The sequence below is a fragment of the Talpa occidentalis genome, unplaced genomic scaffold (assembly GCF_014898055.3).
Source record: "Talpa occidentalis isolate TD23 unplaced genomic scaffold, MPIMG_talOcc4v2.1 talOcc4.8, whole genome shotgun sequence".
In the NCBI taxonomy this organism is placed as follows: domain Eukaryota; kingdom Metazoa; phylum Chordata; class Mammalia; order Eulipotyphla; family Talpidae; genus Talpa; species Talpa occidentalis.
In genome coordinates this window covers 46,111,003-46,138,246 of record NW_023605194.1, presented here as the reverse complement: position 1 = coordinate 46,138,246, position 27,244 = coordinate 46,111,003, and the positions used below count along the sequence as shown (strand labels likewise).

The window sequence follows — 27,244 nt, the reverse complement described above, 5'->3', positions numbered from 1 at the left end:
ATGGAATGTGGTGGGGAGGTATAAGGTTTCAAACTCTAGACCAGTGGTTTCTAATCTGAGGCTCCTTTTAAAGAACCTTCTCAGAACCTTTAATATCTTAAATTGTCTGCTTGTTTCGTATTAGCAGAACTTAGTCACATGGTATACCAGCTTCAAAGGAGCCCAGGAAGTATAGTCTTTAGCTGTACATGTCACCTCCATTCATAAAGTAGATTTCTTTTATACAGGGGAGAAGTAAGTAGTTAGACAAACTGCGTCTGCCTCCTCATGGGACATTCAATTACTATAAAAATTCTTTCCACTAAGTTATGTAGTGACACTTTCTAAAAATCCAGTCCTCAGCACTATGTAATTCTTTACTGTTTTGTCTTCCTCAAGTTTTCTCTTAATTGTGTGTGTATAGATTTGTGTTAGTATGGCTATGAGTGTACACATACATACATGCTCATAGGCAAATACATGTGGCCACACATGCACACATGCATCCTTTGTGAGTTCACATACTTACAACCTGTTCTTACTGGTTTAACTCATAGGTCTTACTCTCTTAGATTTTACACTAAAATATATTCACTTTCAATCTTCTTGAGAATACAGTTTTCTGCTTATTCTTCGTATTTGGCATTCATATGGAAAGTAGATAGAATGCTTACAAATCTTAAAGCCACCACAGAAAGGGAAGGTATCATTTTTAAACATGTATCAACAAAGCCTAGATAATTAGACTTGGAAATTTTTAACTTGAATATCAAGCTGTCCAGATGATTCTTCATCCCAATTATACTCTCGAATAAAACATGGAGTTTTTAAAAACTCTTTATGCCTCTATCCCGATGGAATTAAAATCTCTCTGTAGACTCTTTTAATGTGTGTTCTGGTCTCAGAACTGGAGCACTCCCAACAAGAGGCCCATTCTTTCTATTTCTTTTTTTTTTTTTTTTTTTTTTTTTTTTATAGAGGCATGTTTTTATTTATTTATTTGTTTGTTTGTTCGTTCGTTTTGTTTATACATGCACTGGGTACAGTCAGAAGCGCGGGAGGGTGAGAGAATTCACCAGAGCCAGAGCGGGGAGCAGAGCAGGCAGAAGGACCGAAGTACACTGCTGAGGGGAGCAGCGGGCAAGGCAGGAGAGGTCTGCGCGCCATGTGGGACCCTCCTCCTGTGGCCGGGGAGCAGCCGGGGATCGAACCGGCGCCGCAGAGGTCGCCGGCAGCTTTGCAACCCAGCGCTCAACCGCTGCGCCACCGGGGAGGCCCTCTTTCTATTTCTTTTTTCTGATTCCTAAACATTCTAAAATTGGGCAGCTAGGTTGCACAACTCCTGGGTCACAACACAAAGAGTACAAGGTGAATGATGCCTTCTGAAGTTGTACATCCTGGGTGCCTTTTCCCTTCATACTGGCAATAAAATGAACTTAGAAAGGAAAGACTAGCAGGTAACTCACCAGGGACTGACTAGCGATTTCTGCCTACTCTGAGTGTGTGTCCTTGAACAGCATGAAGGCATATACCTCCTGTCTGTGCACTTTCTGAAGGGCAAGACCGATGGTGATGGATTTCCCTTCTCTGTCCCCATGCTTGTTTCCGTGCAGGGATTCCAGTCAGTTACAACAGCTTCACAACCAAGTCTTACTGGAACAACAGCAGCTGCAAAACACATCTCCTTCATCTCCTAAGGACTTTCCTTTCAACATGAGTGCTGTGAATTCCACGGCTCCCCAGGTGGTGACTGTGTCCAGCAAGCAAGTGAAGGCCCCTCCATCACAGACTTTCAGCTTGACCCGGCCAAAGCATTTCTTCCCCTCCACGAATACCACTTCGGCGACAGCATCCCCTTCCAGCTCTCCTCCGGCGGTCACGCTGGGCAGCACTCCTCAAGCCATTCAGAGGACAGTCAGCAAAGAAAATCTCTTAGTTTCTCACCCCTTGGTGCAAACCAAATCCCCAGGAGGAGTTTCTGTCCAAAACGAGCCACCCCCTCCAAGTCCAGTAGAGCCAACACAACCACCTTTCTCATTCTCCATCTCCAGCGGAAACCATTTTCAGCCTCACTGTGTGTCCCCAACTCCTGTCTCTCCCACCAGCCGCATTCAGAACCCAGTGGCTTTCCTCAGCTCTGTTCTGCCTTCTCTGCCTGCCATCCCACCCACCAACGCCATGGGGCTGCCAAGAAGTGCGCCATCCATGTAAGTGTCATTGAGGTTTCTAAGTGTAAAAGATGTTGGTTAAGGAGGGGCATAGAGAGAGACTAGCTTGGTCTGGGACAGGATGCCCATTTAGCAGATTCCTAGATGATCCTGTCTCTTAGACACATAATGAATAGTTAATACCTTCTAACAGAGGGCACGATTACTTCGTGATAAAATTATCGAAAACACTCTACACCCACCCTCTGTACATACTCACCTTTTGCACACAAAGTGATGTGTAGGATCCAGTTGTCATTTCAACCACTCTGATTTCTAGACCTTTGTCCCTGGTCAGGGTTTTTTTTTTTTTTTTAAAGATTCATTTATCTATGCATACAAGAACTGGGGTACAGGCCAGACGTGCGGAGGATGAGAGGATTCACCAGAGACAGAGTGGGGAGCAGAACAGGCAGATTGACTGAAATGCATTACTGAGGGGAGCAGAGGGTGAGACAGGTCTGCTGCGCCATATGGGTTGCTCCCTGGCCAGCCAGGGGATTGAACTTGTGCTGCAGAGGCTGTGGACTGCTTCATAGTGCTGTGCTTAATCCCTTGCACCACCAGGGAGGCCCTGGTCAGGGGTTTTCATGGGTGTGTCAGCTGCTAATTTATTTTACAGGCCATCCCAGGGACTAATGAAGAAAAATACAAAATCTCCCCAGCCTGTGAGTGATGATTACATTCGTGAAACCAAGAATGCAGTGATTCTAGAGTTGGGAAAAAAAATGAATTTCAGTGATGTCAGATCAAACCAACAGGTAAGATTATTGAATTCAGATGATTACTGGAATTTCATTGTACAGAATATACTTTTACACAATTTTGTCATTCGATGCTCAGTGATCTCAGTGAGGTTGATTCTGCAGTTTTAGAAACTAGAGCACAAATCTGCCTGGGTCTATAGTTCTTGATTACCCCTGTAGCTAATTCAGTTCACTTGCTTACATAAATTAAAAGAGACTAATCTATTGTCCTTTCCAGTAGTCCTCAGTTCAGTATTGGCAAACACCATCACATCTTTGAAATATTTCAATATCTAAGCCTTGAGATGATCTAGACTTTAAGGAATGCTCGGGTTCCAAGCTGTCCCCTGACTGACTCCATCAACTGCCCATCAGTTCCTCTCAATCGTTACATTAGATTGAATCATGTAAAATAGCCATTAGGAAATATCCTGTGGTCCAATCTGGACAGTACCTTACTTTCTAATATTTACACTGAAAAGGAAGGGCCAAACACAAGAAAGATTGAGTATTTTCTTATGTAAGACATTTTCTTCTCCTACTGTGGCTATTTTTTTTAAATTTAGATTTATATTTTAATAACGTAATTCTTAGTTTATTTTCCAAGATTGGAAATTGATAAAATCTACCTTGAAATATGACATAAATTTTCAGTCAAAATTATATGCCAGCTATTGTAGAATTTGCAACATAAGTGATTATTCCTGAAAGCAAGACTCCAGACTTTTCTGACCATATGCTATTTTCCTAAGTGTTTCTCTCTCTCTTGCTTCCAGTGGAGCCATGGGCATACAATATTTTACAATTGTCTTATATGTTAGGTAATTTTTTTTAAGATTTTATATATTTATACAAGAGCTGAGGTACAGACCAGAGGAGCAAGAGGGTGAGAGGATTCACCAGAGACAGAGTGGGCAACAGAACAGGCAGACTGACCAAAATACACTGCTCAGGGGAGGAGTGGGCAACACAGGAGAGGTCTGCTGCGCCATGTGGGTATCTCCCTGGCTGGCCGGGAATCGAACCCTCGCTGCAGACGCTGTGGACAGCTTCACAGTGCTGCTCTCAACCCACTGGGCCACCAGGGAGGCCCTATGTTGGGTAATTTTAACTGAAGTTAAATAAAAATGTACTACATAAAAGCTTTTTAATTTTGACATTTAATGATTGGTTTGAAACAGGATATTTAGGCTTATTATAATTGAGTATATTTCTCATATATTATTTTAGCAAATTACATATATTTCTGGGAGGCAAATACCAAAACAACTATTCTTCTCTTGCATCTTCTAGATAAACTGTCATGGGTGGAACTAGAACGAGAGCCCTGAGCTCCAGGACAATTTCACATTTTTCCTGAAACTCTGCAACCTTTTTCAGTTTTATGACAATAGTTGCCTTCAAATCCCACAAATATTGCTGCAACACATATCTTTTTTCCTCTAATACTGTCATCACATCTGTGGTTGCTAACCCTTCAAGTGTTGTTGAAATCAGATTTGTGTTCAGCTTCTCTCTTATAACTCAGAGAGGGATCCTGCAAAAATGACACCAGGTCAGCACACAAGCTGTTTGACTACACTTATCATTACTCTGGTAGCTTTAGCATTACTCTAATGGATTAGATCCAAGCTAATCCATTGCCCAATTTAAACAAAAGAAGGGCTTTTTTCTTAATTATCTAAGATGTGAGTACATCATATACCTCCATTATGAATTCATTTCAGCGCTAATAGCTGAGACTAGGAACAGAGTCAAATAGCATCTCAATCTTTTCCATGTAAATATCTGTGACTTGCATCAGCGTTCTTCTGAGAATTATTATGGTGGGTTAGTTACAGAATTGGTCTTAGATCACATTCTATGCCAAGGATAATGAAAGCCATGTTACATAAATGCAATTCAGGAAATGGGGAGCTAAGATGGAAAGCTCACATTAGCTTGGTAGATGTTGATTCTAGGAAAGCTTTGGGGGGGAAATGATGAACAAATTATAAAACTGTTTTAGCCATAGCTGCCTTGAGAAATGATAATGAAAATGTCACTAAGAACTATCTAAATATCTAAAATGTATTGTGGCCCATCGGTGAAGTTAACAGAAAGAAATTTTGCTCATAAAATTGGAGAATAATCATAAAGAAACACTTGTGTACTGAGGGTCTCTTATACCTGCTGTCTGGGACACATAAAATCAAAATATCAATAATCTGTTTTCTCACTCCCATATTAGTTTACACATGTGAGTGGGAAGCACATTATTCCTTCTGAAAATTATGCATTTACTTTGTTTTGAAAACTTTTAGGTCCAAAAAAGTGTGTACTCCTGCCCTATTTTAGCCCTAAGCCAATGAAGAATAGAACATTGATGTCCTTCATTACCACATTATATTGAGCATGAGAATAAATCAGACATCCTTGAACACTGAATATTACTAACTACAAACAATTTCCTCTCCAGAATTCAGATGTCCAGATTATGTATTAGAAAATGAGTTTTCTTTGATATATCTACTGCTTTGTGTTTCTCTATTGTAATGTTTTGGGGTTCATTCTCTACTAATATAATATTACTAGTTAACAGTTAATATTTTCTTGATGATTCTTAAAATTTTGTGAAATACAAAGGTGTCAGCCTTTTAGATTTTCATATTGGTAAAAAAATTTTAGCTTTCTAAACTGATGACAATTTTTTTGAGTTGGGCTAAGCCAATAGAGAGGTGCCCAGTTTCTATGTTTTAGGCTGTATCATTTCCTATCTTGAAGGGTATTATTCAACATCCATGAATCTTCTTTGAACTTTAATAAAACGTAAAAGGTTTAAGTTAGAAAGGTGGATCTAAATATCGTTGACGATAGTTTCTAAATCTGCACACTTTCATGCCCACTTAATGTTTTATTCCAACTTTCCTCGTCATCCTCATCTCTCTGGAAATCTTCCCATCTCTTTGTACTGCAGCTTCCTCCCCTTTCCTTTTTTTATTAATGCTTCTGTAAAATTTTCTGAAGTTTCCAGATACTGCCCTGGGTGACAGAGGAAAAGAAAATAAGTACCTAATTCTTGCTCTGCCTTTTGTTCATCTAATCATCTTCTGCTTAGTCATTACCTCTATTTAAATCTTACCTCTTTCTTCTTTCACCATGACTTCTTTATGAAAATCCTCTGTTGTGAGCAAATAGTCTTGCCACCCATTTCTAATAAGAATTCCACAAAGCTATTAGTCATATGTTGCCCACCTTGTGCATCATAGAATCCTGGCACCAAGATAGTGAGGTATCTTCTGTTTTCCACCATGGATCCATCCACGATGCACCTACTCACAAACTCCCTGGGAACCCAGGATTGGGAGGTTTCTTGTTCATTGCTACATTCCTCTTCTGCTTGGCACAGAGTAAGTGCTCAGTGAATGTTTGCTGAACTAACACACAATTACATGATGTATTTTATGCAAACTCTTTGAAGCTAAAACTTTTTTTTTAAGATTTATTTATTTTTATGCATACAAGAACTGAGGTACAGGCCAGAGGTGTGTGGGAGTGGGGGGCGGGGGCAAGAGGATTCACCAGAGACAGAGTAGGCAGACTGACTGAAACACACTGCTGAGGGAAGCAGCAGGTGAGTCAGGAGAGGTCTGCTGTGCCATGTGGGTAGCTCCCTGGCCAGGGAGCGAACTCGTGCTGCAGAGGCTGAGGATTGCTTCATAGTGCTCTGCTTAACCCCTTGCGCCACCAGAGAGGCCCCTAGAACAGTTTTTTTAATAGAATATTGCATCCCTGGTGCTTCATTTAATATGTAGTAAGAATTTGGTGGCAGGGGTAGAGTAGGTAGGCTATGAAACCTGGTTGTTTCTATTGAAGGTAGCATGTAATCATTAGATAAATGATAAAATAAGACATCTTCTGGGCCTCCCCTGGTGGTGCAGTGGTTGAGCACTGGGTTGCGAGGCTGCCCACAGCCTCTGCAGCGCCAGTTCGATCCGCGGCCACTGGCAAGGGTCCCACAAAAAAAAAAAAAAATAGACATCTTCTATGTATGCTAACTTCCACGTTTATTTAGGAATCTTTTTTCTGATGTCCAATAGGTGACTCCCTAGAACAAAAAGAATACTTTCTCTAGGACGTAAAACTTTCTTTGTGAACAGTATACCCAAAGTTGGTTGGTAACCCTTTAAGCACTCTCTTCCTGCTGGTTTGGTTCTATTTGATATTGCCCCTGAAACAAGTCTCATAACCCAAAGTAGAGGAAGTCAGCCATGAGCTCAGGGAAGTGAGGGGGGCATAATGAAACATGTTTTGGAAACCCAGAGTCTTGGCAATGCTGTATCTGTTGGGGCCTTGTCATAACACACTGGTTCTCAGCAGAAGAAAACTTTCTACCATTCTGCCAACCTGAAGAATACTGCTGCAGATTGTCCCAGAAATCAAATATTTCAAGCTGTCAAACTATCAGACTTAAGAGGATTACCTTTAAAGAAAAAAACTTATATTTTCAAAAGGCATATTCTTCTGAAAAAAAGTTTGCCTTTTTATTTTCTTTCACAGTGCAATTGAAATTCTGTGCAGCTCGTTTTCATTAAGGTCTTTAAAATAAGCCAAGAAAGAGTGGATCATGTATCATTGATTTTCTTGCCTCCAGGCCAGATTCACACAGAAAAATATTCTCTCCTTTGAGCAGATATCACCTATGAGCAGCAGATACAGCTGCTTTTATTCACAAAGGGAACACAAGGACAAATGGAAAATTCGAAGTGTGCATCCACCACAGTGAATTGGTATGTGACCTTTGTGCAGAACAGTGCAGGAAGCATCTGTAAATTTAACTTGCTACTGTTTGCAAGTTTCCTTATAAAATCTGAGTGCCATTAGTCATAACTTGGAATGACAGTCTTGATTTATGTGTGTTGATGGGTAATTACCCTTGGAATAACTAATTCTTAGTTGCAAAGCACTACAGAGAAATCATCAATTCCTGCTTTGGTGTACATTTTGTTAACAACTCACATGAAAAGATTTGGTGCTTTAGTAACAGACTGCATTGAAACTCCTTGACCCACAGTATTCTTTAGGTAGCTCATCTGAAATTATATACTTATATCACATAACTGGTACATTAAACATATATGTATAAAAAGCAATTTTTATTTCTTCTCCCATTATCCCTTCACAATTAACCAGTCAGACCAATTCTTCTCCTGCTCCTAGAAATTTCATATGTGATCTCAAAACTATTTGGACCGCTTTTAGGTCACATAAGGTTCTATGGTGACTTCTATGACATATTATGACATTTAAGTTTCTATTCTATGCAGCAAAATGCAGTCTTGATTCACTAATACAACATTTCCGGTCCTTGTAGTAACCAGTATTCTAATCCTTATTCAAAAATTAGATTCTGCATACAAATATCCCCATTCCTACCTCTCACCCTAGGGACTGATATGAATGGTGGACCTAAAGCCCAGAAAGGGGATCCTCCCTGGTGGTGCAAGGGGTTAAGCATCAGCACCATGAAGCTGTCCACAACTACTGCAGCTCGAGTTCCATCCCCAGCCAGGTAGCTACCCACATGGCTTAGCAGACCTCTCCTGACTCGCCCACTGCTCCCCTCAGCAGTGTATTTCAGTACATCTGCCTGTTCTGCTCCCCACTCTGTCTCTGGTGAATTCTCTCACCTTCCACACCTCTGGCCTACATCCCAGTTCTTGCATGCATGCATAAATAAATCTTTAAAAAAAGTAATAAAGCCCAGGAAGGGGAGGATGGACAGTTTCTCTCCTTGCTGCTCTCTCCTCTGCTTCCCTCACTGCTGTTCTTGACTCCTTCCTTTTCCAACTATGAATGCACAAAAGCTGACCCCACATGACTTTACCTCAGACGGCCCACTTTTGCTTGATGAGAATTGTGTACCGACACAATTCAGGACTATGGGTCACTTAAAGGTGCCATCAGCTTGCATACCACCAAAAAGTCATTTCACTTCTCACTTTAACTTTCTAAGGCAGAAGTCAGATGCCAAACAATGAAGAAACATAGCAAGCTTTCCAATAGGCCCAGTTATCTCCTTCCTAGATTTGAGGTGAAAGGCAGTGGCTAAAGATTAATGTGGGAAATTCTGAAGCATGAAAAGCTGAGCAGATTTCTCTCACTGGATCTTCTCCTTCTGCAAATCTGTCCTTAAGCACCTGCTTTGAAATTTCTGGAGGACAGTTTGTATCCAAACTCACTTGCTTCTGATATCTAGCCCATCTTGATGCCTCATTAGAAACATCCAGTTAAGATCTGGTTACAACAGTATCTATAGTACCTAGTTATGAATAGCTTTTTTTTTTCTTCATCTGTTTTGAATTTGTCTTGCAGCTGTGAGTACATTGCAGAACAAAGAAGTCTGAGGCTGAGAAATTTGCCATCAGAAACAAGCAAAGTGGCATATTTGTGCTCCAAGAATAAGTATCTTATGTAATGGACAATTTTCAAAATCAGTCATTATGTCTAAAAATGTCCTTTCTGAGCTGGTGTCAGCTCTCTAATATTTAACTATACATCCTGCCTGTTTTTCCCTCCTCTTTAGTGCTCTGTTACCGATTCATAATATTTTTGTTCATGCCTTTGTTTTGTATTCCTATTGTCACTTTTCTTTTAACATTTCTTAGGCAGATCAGATCTGGTGGTGAGAAACTATTTCCTTCTGTTTGAGAAAACCTCTATTTCACCTTTATATTTAAATGTTCATTTTGCAGGATAGAGTATTCTCTTGACTGACAGTTCTGTCTTTTAGGGCTGTGAACACTACATTCCCTGCTCCCCCTGCCTGGAGAGTGACTGAGGCAAAATCTGAGGAAAGCATAATTTGGATGTCTCTGTAAATTATCTTCTTTTTCCTTCCTGTAAAATTGTTTACCTATGACTTTTGATCATTCAACAATGAGGTGTCTTGGTGTAGGTTATTTTGCATTTGGAAATGCGGGTGTTCTCTCTGTTTTATGCATGTCCACGCTTAATTCATCTTTTGGATTTGGGATATTCTCAGATTCTCAGCAAGTATTTCTTTGAAAAGGGTCTCTGATCTCTTCTCTCTCTCTCCTCTCTTTCTTTCTCTTCTCTCTCCCTCTCCCTTCTAGAATACCCACTATCCTTATGTTTCCTCCTCTAATTTAGTCTGATGATATTCCTTGTAGAGTTTCTTCACTTTTCCTTTTTTCTCTCTCTTTCTACTGGATGATTAGTACATTTGAGTCTTCTTTTTCTGAAATTCTTCCTTTTACCAGTTTAATTCTATTTAAAGTATTTTCTATATTTGCCTTCATTTCATTCAGTCTCTTTGTGTCTTCTTTGAACATTTCATTCCCTGTAGTAAAGAACTCTCTCTGTTCCTGGGTTTCCTTTCTAAGATCTTGCACCTGCTTATATGCCTTTGACTGAACATTCCAGTAACTCATTTAGCACTTTTAAAATTTTTGTTTTAAAATCTTTATCTGAAGTCTAGGCCCTCTATTTGCATACCCTTTATCTGTAATCTAGAACTCCTGTTGTCTTTTTGCTTTTCCATCTTGTGCTCAGAAGTTCCTTGCTGTCTAGCCATGTGTTGCCTATTCACTTTTATGTGACTGGGGCATGACAGGTTTAGTTTTGTTTCTTTTCTTAGTTTACTTTGGTGTGAGGTGGGGGCTGGAGAGGAATCTGGGGCTTAAATACTTGGTCTCAGTTTTGTTGAGCAGTGAGGTTTGTCATCTCTGTCTCCTCTCTCCTCTCTCCACAGCAAGCTATAATGGGTGCTTAGTTGTCCTAACTTCCCACTCTGCCATGGAGCTGGACCATGATCTATGAAACTTGAGTCTCCTGGTGAGGAGGCTAGGTCTGGTCCGATGGGCTAATTCTCAGGGACTCAGTAGGCCTGGCAGGCAGGGGGTGCCCAAGCAGGGTGCATGGCCTGTCACCTGACTATGGCCATAGGCAATGGCCACCACCACTGTCACTACCACTGCTGCCCCATAGAGGGACCAGCCACCAGCTCTGCCCTCTTGATTCGGCCTTGGTTCCACCCCCTGTGTAATTGGTCTGTGCTGCAGCCTGGGAATAGGGGGTTTTGGTTTTGTTTTTTAAATTTTTACTTATTTTTGCATAGAAGAGCTGGGGTGCAGGCCAAAGGCACAGGGAGGGACGGCAGTGAGAGGATTCACCAGAGACAGAGTGGGGAGCAGAACAGGCAGATCTACTGAAATACACTGCTGAGGGGAGCAATGGGTGAGACAGGAGAGGTCTGCTCCACCATGTGGGTCAGTTCCCTGGCTGGGGGAACGAACTCAGGCCTTAGCATTGATAGAGCTGAGACTTAACTCCTAGGCCACCAGGGAGGCCAAATGAACAGTTTATTTTAAATAACTCATTGAGTGTTCTGTTTTCATCACTTCCCAATATGTAGTACTAGTGAAATAATAAATATATAACCAATATGTAAACATTTATAGTATGACAAAATATTCATATTTTCATCATTTTGCTTCTGTAGTTTTTTTTTTTTAAATCAGTTCAAATATTTATAAATTCTATAAAATCAGGCCCCTGTTGGATAATATCAAGTCCCTAAAATTAGTTGTTTGGAAAACATGAAGACAAAGGGACATTCATATTCTCAGGCAGGCATTTAAAAGCTATATATGTGCAACCAAAATGAAAATGCATACATTGTGCAAAGATGAAAAATGATGTAAGAATTATGTAAAATATTTTTAAAAAGCTATATATGTGACTCACTGTATTCCTGAAATATAATATAATCATTCCTTACTATCATGCATGACAATAATTCTTGGAAAAATTAGTTCATATTTTCAAAATAGAATCTCAGAAATTCATTTCCTCCTAGAACTATTCTGACAATGTAATTAGCCAGGAAATTACCAGCCTTACAAGTCAGGCAGTAGAAGGACCTCTGGAGGTTTTTTAGCTTAAAGCAGGAGTCCATATAAATAGTGGCTAGCAGTGGAATAGAATGGACTGGGAATTTGGGGACTTAAATTGAAACAACAAGCCATAGAAGGCTAGCCTCACAAAAAAAAAAAAAAAAAAAACCCTGGGGCTTCTTGGATTCTGGGGTCTATATGAGGGGCTTGAGAGCTATATGAGTTATTCTTTCTGAATGTAATTTAAAAACTAATAAAATACTATTTAGCACCTATCTCACAAGGTGAAGAAATAAAATGACTTGCTGGTTTTACTCCCAAGTATCTAGAAAATAAACAAATTTGTTAAAAGGAAAAAATATATCAATTTAAAGCATGAATGCAATTTAACAAAGAAGAAATATATGTGCCCCATGTGATTTTAAACTGGCAAGACAAAGGGAAATATCAAATGTGTGGGTGGACTCATTTAATGCATCCATGGAAAATACAGTCATTGTGAAATACAAAGTTGAATCATATGAAATTGCTGCTTTTCTACCATTTTTGACATATAGAAATGATTTCATTTAGTTCAACCTCATCTGTGTATAGTTGGAAGCTTTAATTATTAACTTCTAAAAATCACCTATAATGTTGAAAATAGTCTCAATACTTTTAAAGTAAATTAGGTTGTGTATTAGAAGTGAATAATCTTTCACTTCAACTGGTTTGAATTATCTAATTAAAAATTAATACGCTTAAAGGGCCTCCCTAGTGGTGGAAGGGGTTAAGTCTTAGCACTATGAAGCTATCCACAGCCACTGCAGCATGAGTTTGATCCCCAGCCAGGGAGAAACCCACATGGTGAGGCAGACCTCCCCTGTCCCTCCTGCTGCTCCCCTCAGCAATGTATTTCAGTATATCTGCCTGTTCTGTTCCCCACTCTGTCTCTGGTGAATCCTCTCATCCTTTCATACCTCTGGCCTACACCCCAGCTCTTATATGCATAAATAAATAAATCTTAAAAAAAATAATAAGCTTAACTGGAGAGTAATCAGTTTTTCTGTACTGAAAGAGCTGTGAATTTATTTTGCTTATTCAGTCTGAAATGTGACTGAGAGGGGCAAATTTAAAATTGGCTCCAAGAAATTCAAACCAGGGCCTCCCTGGTGGCACAAGGAGTTAAGCACCACACTATGAAGCAAGCCACAGCCTCTGCAGCATGAGTTCGATCCCCGGCTGGCCAGGGAGCAACCCACATGGCACAGCAGACCTCTCCTGTCTCACCTGCTACTCCCCTCAGCAGTGTACTTCAGTCAATCTGCCTGTTCTGTTCCCCACTGTCTCTGGTGAATCCTCTCACCCTCCCCCCATCTCTGGCCTGTATCCCTGTACCCTTGTATGCATAAATAAATCTTTAAAAAAAAAAAAAAGGAAATTCAAACCAAGAAACACCTGATTTCTATGTTTCCTAAGTTCTAGTTCTACACAGATTCAGGTGATAACATGTGTAAGACAGTAGCTAGAGGTCATGGCTGATGTGATGGGGAACACATGAATCCTTACTCTGTCTATATCTAGGGGCAGATGCATATTAGCCATATGTTTTCAAATGCTATTTCAAGAGCATTCTAATACCATCTCCACCCATCTAAGTCATACAATTGTGGTTAACTAGAGTCACAAGTTTAACCAAAGACTTCACTCCCATCCCAAGCACATAGTTCCAGATTCCTCAAAGATGTGGTAGTATTGGAACAAGTGATTGCCCCATGTCATTCATGCATTCCCTCATTCTTCGGGTACTCATTGACACCTGCCCAGGCATTCACTAATCCAGGTGCTGTTGATAGAGAGAGAAGCAAGACAAACAAGATCTCTGCTTCTGTGGAGTTAATGTTCTAGTGCTAGAAATACTGGATCTCTCAATAAACAAGCAGGCAAAATGCTAAAAAGCAACAAGTATTATGTAGAGAATTAGAATGGAGAGTTATCTTAGGTAAAGTGGTCTGAGAAGACTGTTTTAGGGAGGCAACATTTAAGCTTGATAGAGCATGGCAAAGAGAGGGAGGAAGAGGAATCCAGGGTAAGTTCTAAATTTAGGGTTCAACTTAGCATACTCAAAGTGTGGTCTGAGGACCTGTGGCAGTCTGCAAGACCTTTACACCATGAGATAAATACAGAATTGAGAATAACCATTAAGAAAATTTTATGGAAATTTAGCAAAGTTTATTATAAATCATAACACTTTTATTATAAAGCAAAGTATTACAAATCATAACACTTTTACATGCCTTTTATATTTACACTTATACATATATGTGCATGTTTATAGTTTATATTTATATATTTTCTTGCATTTTCATTGTATATATTTATATATAATTCATTTTTACTTTATTTTACCAAAATATAGCTTGAAAATTTTCAGAACTTAGTTTTCACCATACACAGTATGAGAAACACTGGCTTAACCAGTGTGGATGAATAGTGGTACATTCACTATTCCTGAGATGGGGAAGAACATCTCTGGAAATCAGAAATCAAGTGTGTATTATTTGGACTATACTAAATTTGAGGTCCCCATTAGGCACCTAGCAAGTGATGTAGAGCATATTGTTGGGTATATGAACCACATAATGTGAGCAGATTACTGGATATATGAGTTTGGGGTAAGGACCAGGTTTGGAAATGTTAATTTGGGAGTTGTCAACATACAAAAAGTATCTGGAACTGTGAGATTACCTACCAAGGAGTAGGAGCTAACAATGGAGACTGGACTGAGAAAGAGCACCTAGAGAAAGAGAAGGAAAACCAGCATGGTCTCATGGAAACCAACAGAAGAAAATATTTCAAAAAGGAAAAGGTAGAACTCTGTCTAATGATGCTGAGAGGTCAGAAATGATAAGAACAGATAAATGACTATTGAATTTGGCAAATTTGGAGACCCTGACAACAGTAATCTCAGTGGAACTATAAGAATAAGCCTAATTGGAACAGGTTAGCAAGAGAATAGATAAGGAAATGATCCTATAACAAAAGAACATTATCTGAAATAGTTTTGTTGTGAGAAGAGCAGAGTAATGCAATCAAGGCAATTGATTTAGTCAAGACAGGTTTTTTTCCCAGCAGATGAGAAGGTCTGATAGAGATAGGAAATTAGTGACATAGGCATGCCTCAGAATGAAGTTCAGAAAAGCTTTGCCAAAGCTAAATAGGCCGTTCTGCATATTAAATTGGACGCTTATAGCAGTTATGGAAATTACATTCCATCTTCATTCCATTCCCTACAGGATTCTTCTGGGGCTCCAGGCTCAAGGTGAGGAATCAGGATTCACTAAGGCAGTTTGGGATTTTAGTAGAGACGCTGAAATCTCCTTTAGTGCTCCATGGGGAGGACCTGGGAGTGGAACATATCTCTTTTATTGGGGGTTCCATGCTAAAAATCTAACATCTGAATCTTGAAAAGTTGCATCCTCAAATTACACTGATAGACACCTTCTTCCTCACTCATGGAAATTGAAATTGAAACATGTTGCCATTTTGACAGGAGTACAAAATTTCAAACTTTGAGCAGAGGTTGATGAATGAAATAGAGTTTCGCTTGGAACGGACCCCTGTTGATGAATCTGATGATGAAATCCAACATGATGAGATCCCTACGGGCAAGTGTATTGCTCCTATCTTTGACAAACGACTCAAGCACTTCCGGGTTACAGAAGGCTCTCCAGTCACATTCATCTGCAAAATTGTTGGGATACCTGTTCCAAAGGTAGGGGAAGGTGACCCTCCTGTTGGCCAGCCAACAGCACAGAATTATAGACAATGCCTTCCAGAAAGTTTTATCAGGCTCTAGTCAAGTATCTACTGAGGGAATGAAAACCAATATCAGAAAATGAACAAAATCCAGATAATTTGACTAAAAAAAGAGACAGTCAGGAATAGAGTCATTAAATAGGCAAAAATAAATTGGTCTTTTGAGTAAGTTAGAATTTTAATAAAAGTTTAAAATACATTTCTTAGTCATGATCCTCTATTTTGGGTTATTGATTCCCTCAACCATCAAAATCACCAAATTGTTATTTTTCTCTCTATTTTGCATCTACTGAATATCCACAGTGCCTGTCATTTTACAAAGTGGGCTATTTTTATACCATTACTATTAGGCTGGCAAATGCTGAAAATGTCATGTCGTTATCGTTGGCTGCTGAAAAATTTTATGAGTCACCGGATTTTTTGGCAGTCAACTGAAAGAAGGATTTACACTGGGTATGGCTGAAATCTCTCCACTCTGCTGTCACAGACATGATGTTATCATGTGTGGCTAGGTTCCTAGGAAATGTAGAGGAGGGCAGCTACAACCAGTACTTTATTCCCACCCATTCTGTCTTTGAGAGATGCCCTTGATATATGGGGAACTTCCATGAAATACATACTTAAATTTCAGTTAGATGAGAAATTTAGCAAGTGAATCCTGGTCTCATTCCATTTGCTATACAATAAACCATACTATCCTTTTGAGCAAGGTGAGCTAGCCTAGCCCTTAGATCTGTGACTCCAGAACACTTGAACTTGTAAATAGGGTAATGGAAAAAGATTCAGCCTCCTGTATTTCATTATTTTGTCTCTTAAGATATATAGAGTTCTTGGGGTAACTTTTAAATAATTGTGAAGATTGATAAAAATAGTCAAAAGCTTTATCTCAGTCCTAAATTATATAGCATGGTTAACTTAAATATTCTATATCACAAGTGGAGGAGCATACTATACTGTCATGTTTCATAAGTTTTATAATTTTTCCCTAGGTGCTCTGTAAGGGATGGATCACTTGTAGAGATGGCGATTAGCCCTTGCCTCACCCTACTCCCTTCTTCATTTTCCTCTACAGATGTATAAAACTGTGTTTTATTTGCTTAACTTTTATTTCAGGTTTACTGGTTTAAAGATGGGAAGCAGATTTCAAAGAGAAATGGGCGCTGCAAAATGAGGCGAGAAGGAGATGGGACTTGTTCACTGCACATTGAATCCACCACCAGTGATGACGACGGCAACTATACCATCATGGCTGCCAACCCCCAGGTGGAGACGCAGGCACTTTGAGGAAGGAGCAGTTGATGTCATTGTGAATGAGCAGTGCAAGTTACTAAGGATTGCTGAGGAAAATGAAAGAGAAGCATTGTGATTGTGTGTAACTGGCGCACAGTATCACAACTTAAAAGACCAGTTAGCCACTAATGGGTCAGACATTCAACCCTTCTGCCATTGTGAAAGGAAATCAATAGCCTCTACTCACTGTGTTTACATCCCCAGACCTATTGGGCTAAACCTTGTGCTTATCAATTCATTGACTCTCTAGACATCAATGGATCATTCGATCAAAGAATGATTTATTGTTTTTTGTCTTTAACGAACAAGCAAATTACTTCATATAATGACTTGTGAATATCACATGCAAAATATCCTTTTTTTAAGTAAAATTGGAAAGCTATAATTTTCATTTTCCTTTTCTGAATTAGGTTAAGACTTAAAATTCCCCCAAAAGACATGGTAAATAAATATCTTCAACTACTACTAGAATAGGAAGTGCAGAACTACAATTTCTATTCTCATCCACTCTTCCTATTAAAATGGTAATTTTTAAGATTATCTCTATTGAGGAAAGCATAAAAATACTTGTCCATGCTCCCTGCATATGGATATAGAGAATATTAAAAGCACAAGAATTCAGAAATTTTTTTCAAACAGATACATAAGTTTTATTAATCCTCTCGTAAAAAATCTGCACGATCACCACAGATGCAGATAAAGTCACTGCAGAATCTTTGCTCCTTCTTTTTGCCAGCACGAACATTGACCTTAGCAGTCCCCCTGATTTTCTTCATTCTGTTCTTGTGTTCCTTTCACTGATTTCTTGAGGTCTTTTTCTTCTCATATAGGGCATGTCTTGCAAGTCTATGTTTGGGTTCATTTTTCTCTGCATCATCCAAGGAATCGTAAATCATGCCAAAGCCAGTTGTCTTGCCACCTCCAAAATGGGTTCTGAAGCCAAATACAGAGATGACATCAGCAGTGGGCTTATACATTTTAGGCAGCTTTTCCCGAATTTCTGTTCTAAGTACTGTTGCCTTTTCAGGGTGAAGGACGTCAATGACCATTTGTTTCCACTGAAGCAGTCAGTTGGTCATGAATATCCAGTCCAAATAGTTAAGATGGCATTCATAATGACAGTGGATCTTCAGGCAGCCAGGGAGAAAAAGAGACCTACTCTGAGAATTCCAATTTGTTTATATTTGTGCTTGGTTTATTTTTTCTTAAAAATGAAAGTCATCACAATATCCTTAAAAATCCCTCCTGCTGAAATATTAACAGTCATTTGAGTTATATTGTTTTCATCCCCAAAAGAAAAACTCCCAATTAGTTAGCCAAAATATTCATAATGTTCTAACCTGGAAAAATGTCTATAAATTGGGAAAATGTGGAATTCTTATTTTAATCGTATTTATTTTCTGTTTCTCAGGGGAGAATCAGCTGTTCTGGCCACTTGATGGTACAAAGCTTGCCCATTCGAAGTAGACTAACATCTGATAGCCAGTCTCACAGGTAAAGACAATAAGAATCTCTCTTCTCTAGCCCCTCCCAAGTACCCACCCGCCCACCACAATGAGCACTGAAGTTCAAAGTACAAACTGTTATTTAAAGTGTAGTCCTCCTGGGAACTTCAGCATCAACATTTACCTAGGAATGGGTTGCACATGTAGAATTCCAAGACCTCCTGAATCAGAATCCACATTTTAATAAGATGCCCAGGTGATTCATAAACACAGTACGTTTGTCTACAGTACACTTTTAATGGTTCAAAATCTATAGGGGTATTTATGCACAAAATAAATAATCACCTTTGCTTTAATAAAACAGAAACCATTGATGTTTTATATGTACATAGATTATTTTTGTTGCTTTTGTTGTTTCCAATATAGTAATTGGCTTTCTTCCTCTCTGATTTTACAAACCACTAAGAAAGAGTCTGGCTTTCCCTTGAGTCTTATGGTGCCACAAAGTCTTAGCAAAGCATTCCTTAGTTGTTGACATGGATGAATTAAATTTGACTTAGCAAAGGAACAAAAATAGTGACCCATGTTTCAGATACGCTATTTCACCACCATTGCAACTACACCTTCTTTATTTTTTTTTCTTTAAGAACAGCTGTTACTGTTGGTCAATCTTAACTAGTTGAAGTTCATGGTCACCTTTAATGGTCTAATTTATAGCTAGGCTAAATTTTATTACTCAGAGACACAGGGATTGCAGCTAACTTGTTCTGAGTAATAAACAGGACTTTTCTTTTGGCTGTCATTTGAGGTTCAGATTGAATACTGATTTATTTGTTTATTTGGAAACTTGAACAACTGGTCAAACCTAAGGCAAGGGGAACTGAGTCACTTAGCCCAGAATGACTTCAGAAATAAAGAAGCTAAAGCCTGTTTGTTTTATTACAGACCTCACAAGATAATCCTACAGTGTACGATATGCCTACCACTTTGTTTTTACATCAGCTCCACCCCATTATTTATTATTTGTTTATGGCCCAACAACCTTCTTTCCCTTCCCACCAGCATCCCACCCCAAATATCTTTTCTCTGGGCTCCATACTCTTGCCTATGTGCCAAATGCCATAACTTAGTAAATTGGTTTCAACATTTAATGCTGGAATATGCTTGTTGTAGGGGAAGGTCCCGAGTACAAGAAAAAGACAAAGAGCCCATTCAGGAACGCTTTTATCGACCACATTTTCTACAGGCTCCTGGGGACATGGTAGCTCATGAGGGGCGCCTCTGTCGACTGGACTGTAAGGTACAATGTAGCAACCATCCTTGTTTCAAAATCTGTTGATGTTTTGTTTTTGTTTGCTTGTCCTTATTATTTGTTTGTGTTATATGTGGCATTCTTTTTTTTTTTAAGATTTATTTATTTATTTATACAAGCACTAGGTACAGTCAGAAGCACGGGAAGGTGAGAGAATTCACCAGAGCCAGAGCGGAGAGTAGAACAGGCAGAGTGACGAAGTACACTGCTGAGGGGAGCAGTGGGAGGCAGGAGAGGTCTGTGTGCCATGTGGGACTCTTGCTGGTGGCCGGGGATCGAACCAGTGCTGCAGAAGCTGCAGGCAGCTTTGCAGCCCAGAGCTCAACCGCTGTGCCTCCAGGGGAGGCCCTGTATGGCATTCTTTGAGAGAGAGATAATTTTTTTCCCACAAATCTCTTTTGGAATATTTAATGCCAGACAACAGTAGTTCATGAAATTTTTAACTCTTTTTAATATTAATAAAAAATTACGTATCTACAGTATCAAATTAACTGCATTTGTAAAAGACAACCAAATAAGTAATATATTTCAGACACTTTCTATATGGAATACCTGCAAATTCTTTATTACTAGTAAACCAAAAGTGTGATTTTTTGCATCCTTGGAGTAAATCATTAGAAGGTATGGCCTTTAAAAAATGTTTAGTTATGAAAAGATGACTCCAAGACAATTTATGAAAACAAGCTGACTTCTCATACTAATTAGCATCCATGACCTTTAGCTATTTTAAATTCTAATTCTTTAACCAAAAACAAGATTTGATAGAATAGTGTAGGTATCTCTCATTATAAAGAGAAACCTAAGTCACCCCTTCTGCTCCAGACAAAAATGCAAAATACTATGGAAAATTAGCTCAAATTAGTAAAGACTTGGGCCTCCCTGGTGGTGCAGGGATTAAAGATACACCACTATCAAGCTATCACCAGCCACTGCAACATGAGTTTGATTCCCCACCAGGGAGTTAACCCACATATAGTGCAGCAGACCTCTCCTGTCTCACCTGCTGCTCCCCTCAGCAGTGTATTTCAGTAGATCCACCTGTTCAGCTCTCCACTCTGTCTCTGATGAATCTTCTCACCTCCCACACCTCTGGCCTACACCCCAGTTCTTATATGCATAAATAAATAAATCTTTTTTAAAAAATTAGTAAAAACTTGCAGTTAAGCATTTGTAGAGTTCAATTTTCTAGGTGATTCTTGCTCTCCCAAAGGCTGTCAAAATCATATTTGGGGTTGATTGTTACTTCTTCCGCTTTTAACCATGAGCTACTCCCATATGATTATAATACACAGTGAAAACACTAATTTAATATCTGCCCTTTCTCTTGGCTGCCTGTTGCTTTTTAGAAACATACCATTTCTGAAACCAATGCTTCAGGTCTCTTTTATCTATTTAGCTTCTTATTTCTTATTTATTCTAATCATGACCTCAGTTGGGGTCAAAATACTATATGATTTCAATTCATAAGGAATTCATCCAGACCCCTGTTGTCCTGATGCCTTGCAGAGAGAGGTTCACCACCCATGTTTTCTCTTACTATTTGGCACCTAGCAAAGATGAAGCATTCAACTGCCAAATAAATCTGCCTGTTGTCAACCTGTCATTTGCTTCAGCTGCCCTGTCGTTTGTTAGGTGAGTGGCCTACCACCCCCGGAGCTGACCTGGCTGCTCAATGGCCAACCTGTGCTGCCAGACACCTCCCACAAGATGCTGATCAGGGAGACTGGAGTCCACTCTCTGCTCATTGACCCACTCACTCAACGCGATGCCGGGACCTACACATGTGTTGCCACCAACAAAACTGGGCAGAATTCCTTTAGTCTGGAGCTCACTGTAGTAGGTAAGGTTTGCAGGTGGGACCCCCTAAAGTTATTGCCCAAGTATGCAGAACCTCTGACAGAATTCCTTAGTCCATTGCTCCCCCCATCCAATCTCAGTTTCTCCTTCACTGTAGCAAGGATCCTATTTCTTACATTGCCTTCAAAGACACATCAGCAAGTTAACAATATAATATGGTACCTTATGCATAATATGCATGCAATAAATGGGAATCACTATAATAATCAATCAGGTAATCAATTAGTTAATTGACTATCACTAAATTCAGGTCACTTTCTCTATAGTTCATCACACCAGGCTCTTCCCCAATCCCCAAGCAAAACTTCCATGCTTCAAGGGCCTTCTTTGTCTAGCAAACTACTACTCTGTCTTAGACTTAATTCAGACTTAATTAAGTGCTATCATCACTTAGACATAATGGAGAAAGAAAAGGGGAGACTCTTAGAGCACTCACAGCCTTCTGTGATATTATTTAATCTTTTGCAATCAAGAAGAGACAGCGAATGTTCTACAGTCAGAGATTCTAATTTGTTCTGTGCATGTCCAGTGTCTGGCTCAGTCTCTGGATCATGGAAGGTTCTCAGCAAATGTGAAATTGATAACTTGACCAGGAATCTTTACCTTATAAGAGGATGAACAAAACACTGTAATCCTACAGAGAAGAACAAGCCATTATCACCCCAAGGTGCCAGCCCTCAGGGACTGTGATCCAGCCAAAATTAGATTTCAGAATGTGTGAGTCTGAGCATGAGGCTTCTTCTCCTGCTATCTCCCAGTTGTGGTTCTTGAAGGAAATCAGGGTGGCCTCCGCATGCTGATCCTTGCTGTAGGCTAGTGGCCATTTCCCTCATGTATCTTTTTCTTTTTCTCACTTCTTTTTTCCCAGCAGAGTAGGGAAAGTTCATTCTGCCAGAGTACATTGATTGGAGCCTTTTGCTTTTTTCCCGCTGTTTTGCTGAAGTATTGACTCTGGAACCTGAGATATAAGGACTCTTTACCTTCTTTGCTTCTGGGAGGGGAAAAGTATCATTTGCACTTTTTTTTAATAGCGTACTTTCAACTTTTCTGACCCTATAAAATATTTCAAAATAGGGCCTCCCTGGTGGTGCAAGGGGTTAAGCACTGTATTATGAAGTAATCTGCTGCCTCTGCAGCATGATTTCGATCCCCGGCCTGCCAGGGAGCAACCCACATGGTGCAGCAGACCTCTCCTGACACCCCCGCTGCTCCCCTCAGCAGTGTATTTCAGTCTATCTCCCTGTTCTGTTCCCCGTTCTGTCTCTGGTGAATCCTCTCACCCCCCACATCTCTGGCCTGTATCCCAGCTCTTGTATGCATAAATAAATCTTTAAAAATATATATTTCAAAATAAAAAGTTGAAGGATAATTAGTATATCTTCTCACAATGAAATTCTGTAAAAAGAGAAAAGATACTTAGTACATAAAATACACTTTCTCAAAATGTACTGCTGAGCCATCAGAGACCCCTTTAATTTTACACCTACTATTTACACCCCATTGTTGGCATCCAGGTGCTTGAGCATTGTCTCTTATAGGATATGCGGGCATGGTTTCCTCATTTCTTTTAAAATAATTTCTGGAGTGTTTATCAAGCAGTGTTCTTTACTGAATCATGACAAGTGTTTTGAAAAGGAAGCAAGATGGCGGGTGTCCACTCTGCTAAATTCCAGAACTGTATTTTGTTCGAGGCATGAACCCCAAGGAACCAGCTATTTAAACAAAAGTGGCCCTTCTCTCCTTCAGCCAAAGAGGTGAAGAAAGCGCCTGTGATCCTGGAAAAACTGCAGAACTGTGGTGTTCCCGAAGGTCACCCGGTGAGGCTGGAGTGTCGAGTGATAGGCATGCCTCCGCCTGTGTTCTTCTGGAAGAAAGACAACGAGACCATCCCCTTTACCAGAGGGAGGGTCAGGTACAAACGCACTCACATTCACAGGGACTCCCAAGTTCAGCAGAGCTTGTTGGGCCAGCCCCATAAGTCTGTCGCCCTTTGAACCTGGCTTCGTTCACTTCGCACAATACATTTGAGCTCCGTCCATGTTACTATACAGATCAAAAATGTATGCCATTTTGTTGCTGAGAGGTAGTTCATTATATGGATGTCCCACAGCTTTAAAACCTTAAGTTTTAAATTGAAAATAGATGAGCAATTTTTGAAGATCCTGCTTATTTTTTGTCACGTGTGATGCATCAAATTAGTACCTAGAAAAACCTCTTTGATAGTAAAAAGTTCAAATAAAATAAAGCAAAATAAACAAGGAAAAGGGAGCACAGCCCTCCTTCCCCACCCATCACTACTTCATTGGTATTTTAAGTAACTTCAAGGATCCAGTTTCTTCAGGACAATGCCTTGATTGATTTCCCTAGACCATCCTTAATTTTTTGCCATTTGGCTTTGTGCCACAAGAGAGCAAACAAACAAAAGCAGCTTGTGTACAAAAATTTCTCCTGAAAATGATTTCTTTACAGTACACTGAATTTATCCCAGGGGCTGTTGTATCTGTTGGCTTTTACAGATTTTTGGCATTTAAGAAGTCCGTGTATATATATAGGTCAGGATTTTTCTTTGGCAAAACAGGCGAGAACAGAGTCCTCTATTCTAAAGTTAACACCAGCCTGAATTTCTGATATAATTATCTAGGATGGCAATATACAGCCAAGGTGGAAAATTTTTTTAGAGAAAATAAAAGGAAAGAGGATTGTGATTTGTTCCTGAAGCTTACGAAACTAAATAGCACACAAGCCCTGCTGGTCACATTAGGGTATACCCTCTTCATGCTATCAGCTCATCTACCCCTCACTTTGGCCTACTTTTCCATTGCTTCCTCCTGACAAAATCCTTATTGAAATTTCCAATCTAGTTTAGAAAAGAGATTTTTCTGGACTTTGCTTGTGACAAGGGTGTGAGAATAACTCCAGAAGAACTGGGTCCATGGTGAGGGCAAGAAGAGGTTATAGCTCCACCACATTAATTTTTGCTTTTTTTTTTTTTTTTTTTTTTTTTGGCTCTTATGCTTGCTTTCTTCCCCTTGGGGTCATAGAAGGGAGGGCAAGCACAGCACTGAAGAGTTTTCCCGAATCTTAAGTCTTTTCTGCCTCCAGATACAAAGCGCATATATTCTTTCTTTCTCCAGTATGCACCAGGATGCAACAGGCTACGTCTGCCTCCTCATTCAGCCAGCCAAGAAGTCAGATGCTGGATGGTACACGCTGTCAGCCAAGAATGAAGTCGGCATCGTGTCGTGCACCGCCAGGCTGGATATATACGGTAGTGTAATGGCAACAGTGGCGTGTGACAGGCAGCTTAGAAAGCTTTCTTTCCAAAGGATAGCTATAGTATGTTTCCCTAAATGAACTGGTTATATTATATCTTGATGCTTAAGAGATGGATTTTTAAAGTCATTTCATCCTTGTCCCTAGGAGCTTGTGTACTTTTATGTGTTACCGTGAGCTTGACCTTCTTCCAAAAGAGGGTTTACAATATTAGGAATTACAACTACTTCTGCTTGGGCTTTGATCATCCAGCACCTTCATGCTGTCTCTGCTGTCTCCTCACTCCATGGGCCACCCTCTGGGCCAACTTCTCCTGGCATGTCCTCCCAGCTATATCTCCATACAGCAGAACTTTTACAGTACCATTCATTTGTTCATTTATTCCACAAATATTTATTGCCCCAGTCCCACAGTCAGACTAATAAATAGAGAGCAGCCTTTAAAAAAAAAATAAAATAGCATTTGTATAGTGACCTGTAATTTATAAAATTGTACACTTCGATCCTCCCAAAACCCATGAGATTATTGTAGTTGTAGTTGTTGTTACCTTCATTTAAATGCTGAGGAAACTGAGATCCAGAGAGGTTAGTAACTACAGTTCAGAAGAAAACCCAGTTTTTTTCATTGTTAGTCTTTGAGTCATGTTCTTAATCAAAAAGATTTAGCAAAATTAATCTTTATTGCTATATTTGTATACTCTATGCCTCTCCTCTATAATTTTAACATCAACTGGGTTGTTGTTTTTTTTTTTTTTTTTTGAGACATTTTCCTTAACCCAAAGAGTGATCCCTTTAAAAAAAAAATGATTGGTTGACTTAATAGGTTTGTTTTTCATTACTAATAATATTAACCAAAATAACAAATAAGAGTAACTGTCTAGAACCAGAGGATCCTGCTATTTGTAAGTACACACCAGGTATACCCCTTTTTTAGTACCAAGGAGGGGTCTTACCCTTTTGTTTTCCCTATGTCTAATATTTGGAGGAAATATATAGCTTTCTGTTTCCATTCCCTTAGCCTCAGACTCAAAAAGAAATTCAACAATGAGGAAAACTGACTCTAAAATTCTTTTCCCTGGGAGAATTACAGGAATAGAGAGGCCAGTGATGTTTTTCAGACTAGGCTAGTTCCCTTAACCATTTCACACACTTCACCAAGTCAGAAGGAAGTAGGTCACCAACTAAGAAACTGTACCAGTAAGATCTGAAACTGATGACTCTTGTCCAAATCCTGCCCTCTGGAGACCAAGTTCCCAGTACAGTCTGTCCTGGCTCACCTCTCAGCACATGTCCTAATTGCACAGCACCAACAATGGGAGACACTGTCTCCTCGATTGGAATTCAAGAGAGAGGGAAAAAGATGCAGGACTTAGTTAAAATAAATTCCCTAGGCCCTCCAATACTACTTCCTGCCTGTCTGAGAAAGGGGCAGAATAAACTCCCCTATCTCCTGAAAAGCAGCATGTCCTGCCCTTCTAGACTGGACATACATTGGAGTGTAATAAATCAGCTGAACACTTTTGTGTGATAAGCAGCCTAAAATGTATTTTTTAAAGACTAGATGTAGCATGTTCCAAAAAAAAATGGTTAGGTGGTATTTCAATGCTTAAAAAGTAGATCTCCACCTGTTGCTTCCCCTTCTTCACATCAAGGATCCCAAAAAACCTAAAGAGAAGACTGCTTGATAATTTCTATATCAATTTCTGCACAACCTAAATGGATATTTCATTTAGGCCGTGTGCAAGCCTAAGGATAGTGTCCACAATCCTGTGTGCACTGCCCCTAGCAGATCCCTTGCTAGGTCAATGAGAAGAAATCATTTTAAGAAACCATACTATTGCCCATTCTTCCTTCTCAGATACCCAGGTCTAACTGGATTAGAAGGAATTGGTTTTGAAATTAAGGGTTTAAGAGGTCACCAGCCCAGTTTTCCTGTTCCTGGAAATTTCACAGGGAAATTTTTATTGCTCTTTTACAACTATGGGATTTCTGACTCTCAAGAGGGGCACCTCAGAAAGTGGAGACAAGAACCATATGGAAATGGAAGCCAAACGAAGTACCAAGCACATCCTAATGCTTGACCCAGTCCCACAGGGAGTGTTGGAGTGAAGACAGAATGCACCCTGCAAGGTGCTGCTAGACTGTAGTCGCTGATTGTAACATGTCATTTGGTCCATTTTCCAGCTCAGTGGCACCAGCAGATCCCACCACCCATGTCCATCCGGCCCACTGGCAGTCGCTACGGATCTCTCACCACTAAAGGACTTGACATTTTCTCTGCCTTTTCCTCCATAGAAAGCACAATGGTGTTTTCATGCTCTTCTCGGAGTGTAGTAGAAAGTGATGAACTTTAAGAATATCTGGGTGCCTGGTGTGTAAGGGGACAGACTGTGAAGGGGGAAGGAGGACAAGCCAAACATGGTGGTTTCCAAGCAACTGGA

At 39.8% G+C, this 27,244-nt stretch overlaps 1 protein-coding gene across 1 annotated transcript in view; it reads left to right on the top strand.

The window, feature by feature from the left end:
- The window catches only part of MYPN (myopalladin), a 71,298-nt gene extending 44,054 nt beyond the window's left edge, over positions 1–27,244 (top strand). The window contains exons 10-19 of the mRNA XM_037495915.2: positions 1,593–2,186; positions 2,809–2,947; positions 15,362–15,583; positions 16,741–16,890; positions 18,329–18,411; positions 19,536–19,662; positions 21,307–21,514; positions 23,278–23,443; positions 24,666–24,799; positions 26,988–27,244. Of these exons, the coding sequence (XP_037351812.1) occupies positions 1,593–2,186; positions 2,809–2,947; positions 15,362–15,583; positions 16,741–16,890; positions 18,329–18,411; positions 19,536–19,662; positions 21,307–21,514; positions 23,278–23,443; positions 24,666–24,799; positions 26,988–27,157 (1,993 nt within the window). The 3' untranslated portion in view covers positions 27,158–27,244. The remainder of the gene's footprint in view (positions 1–1,592; positions 2,187–2,808; positions 2,948–15,361; positions 15,584–16,740; positions 16,891–18,328; positions 18,412–19,535; positions 19,663–21,306; positions 21,515–23,277; positions 23,444–24,665; positions 24,800–26,987) is intronic.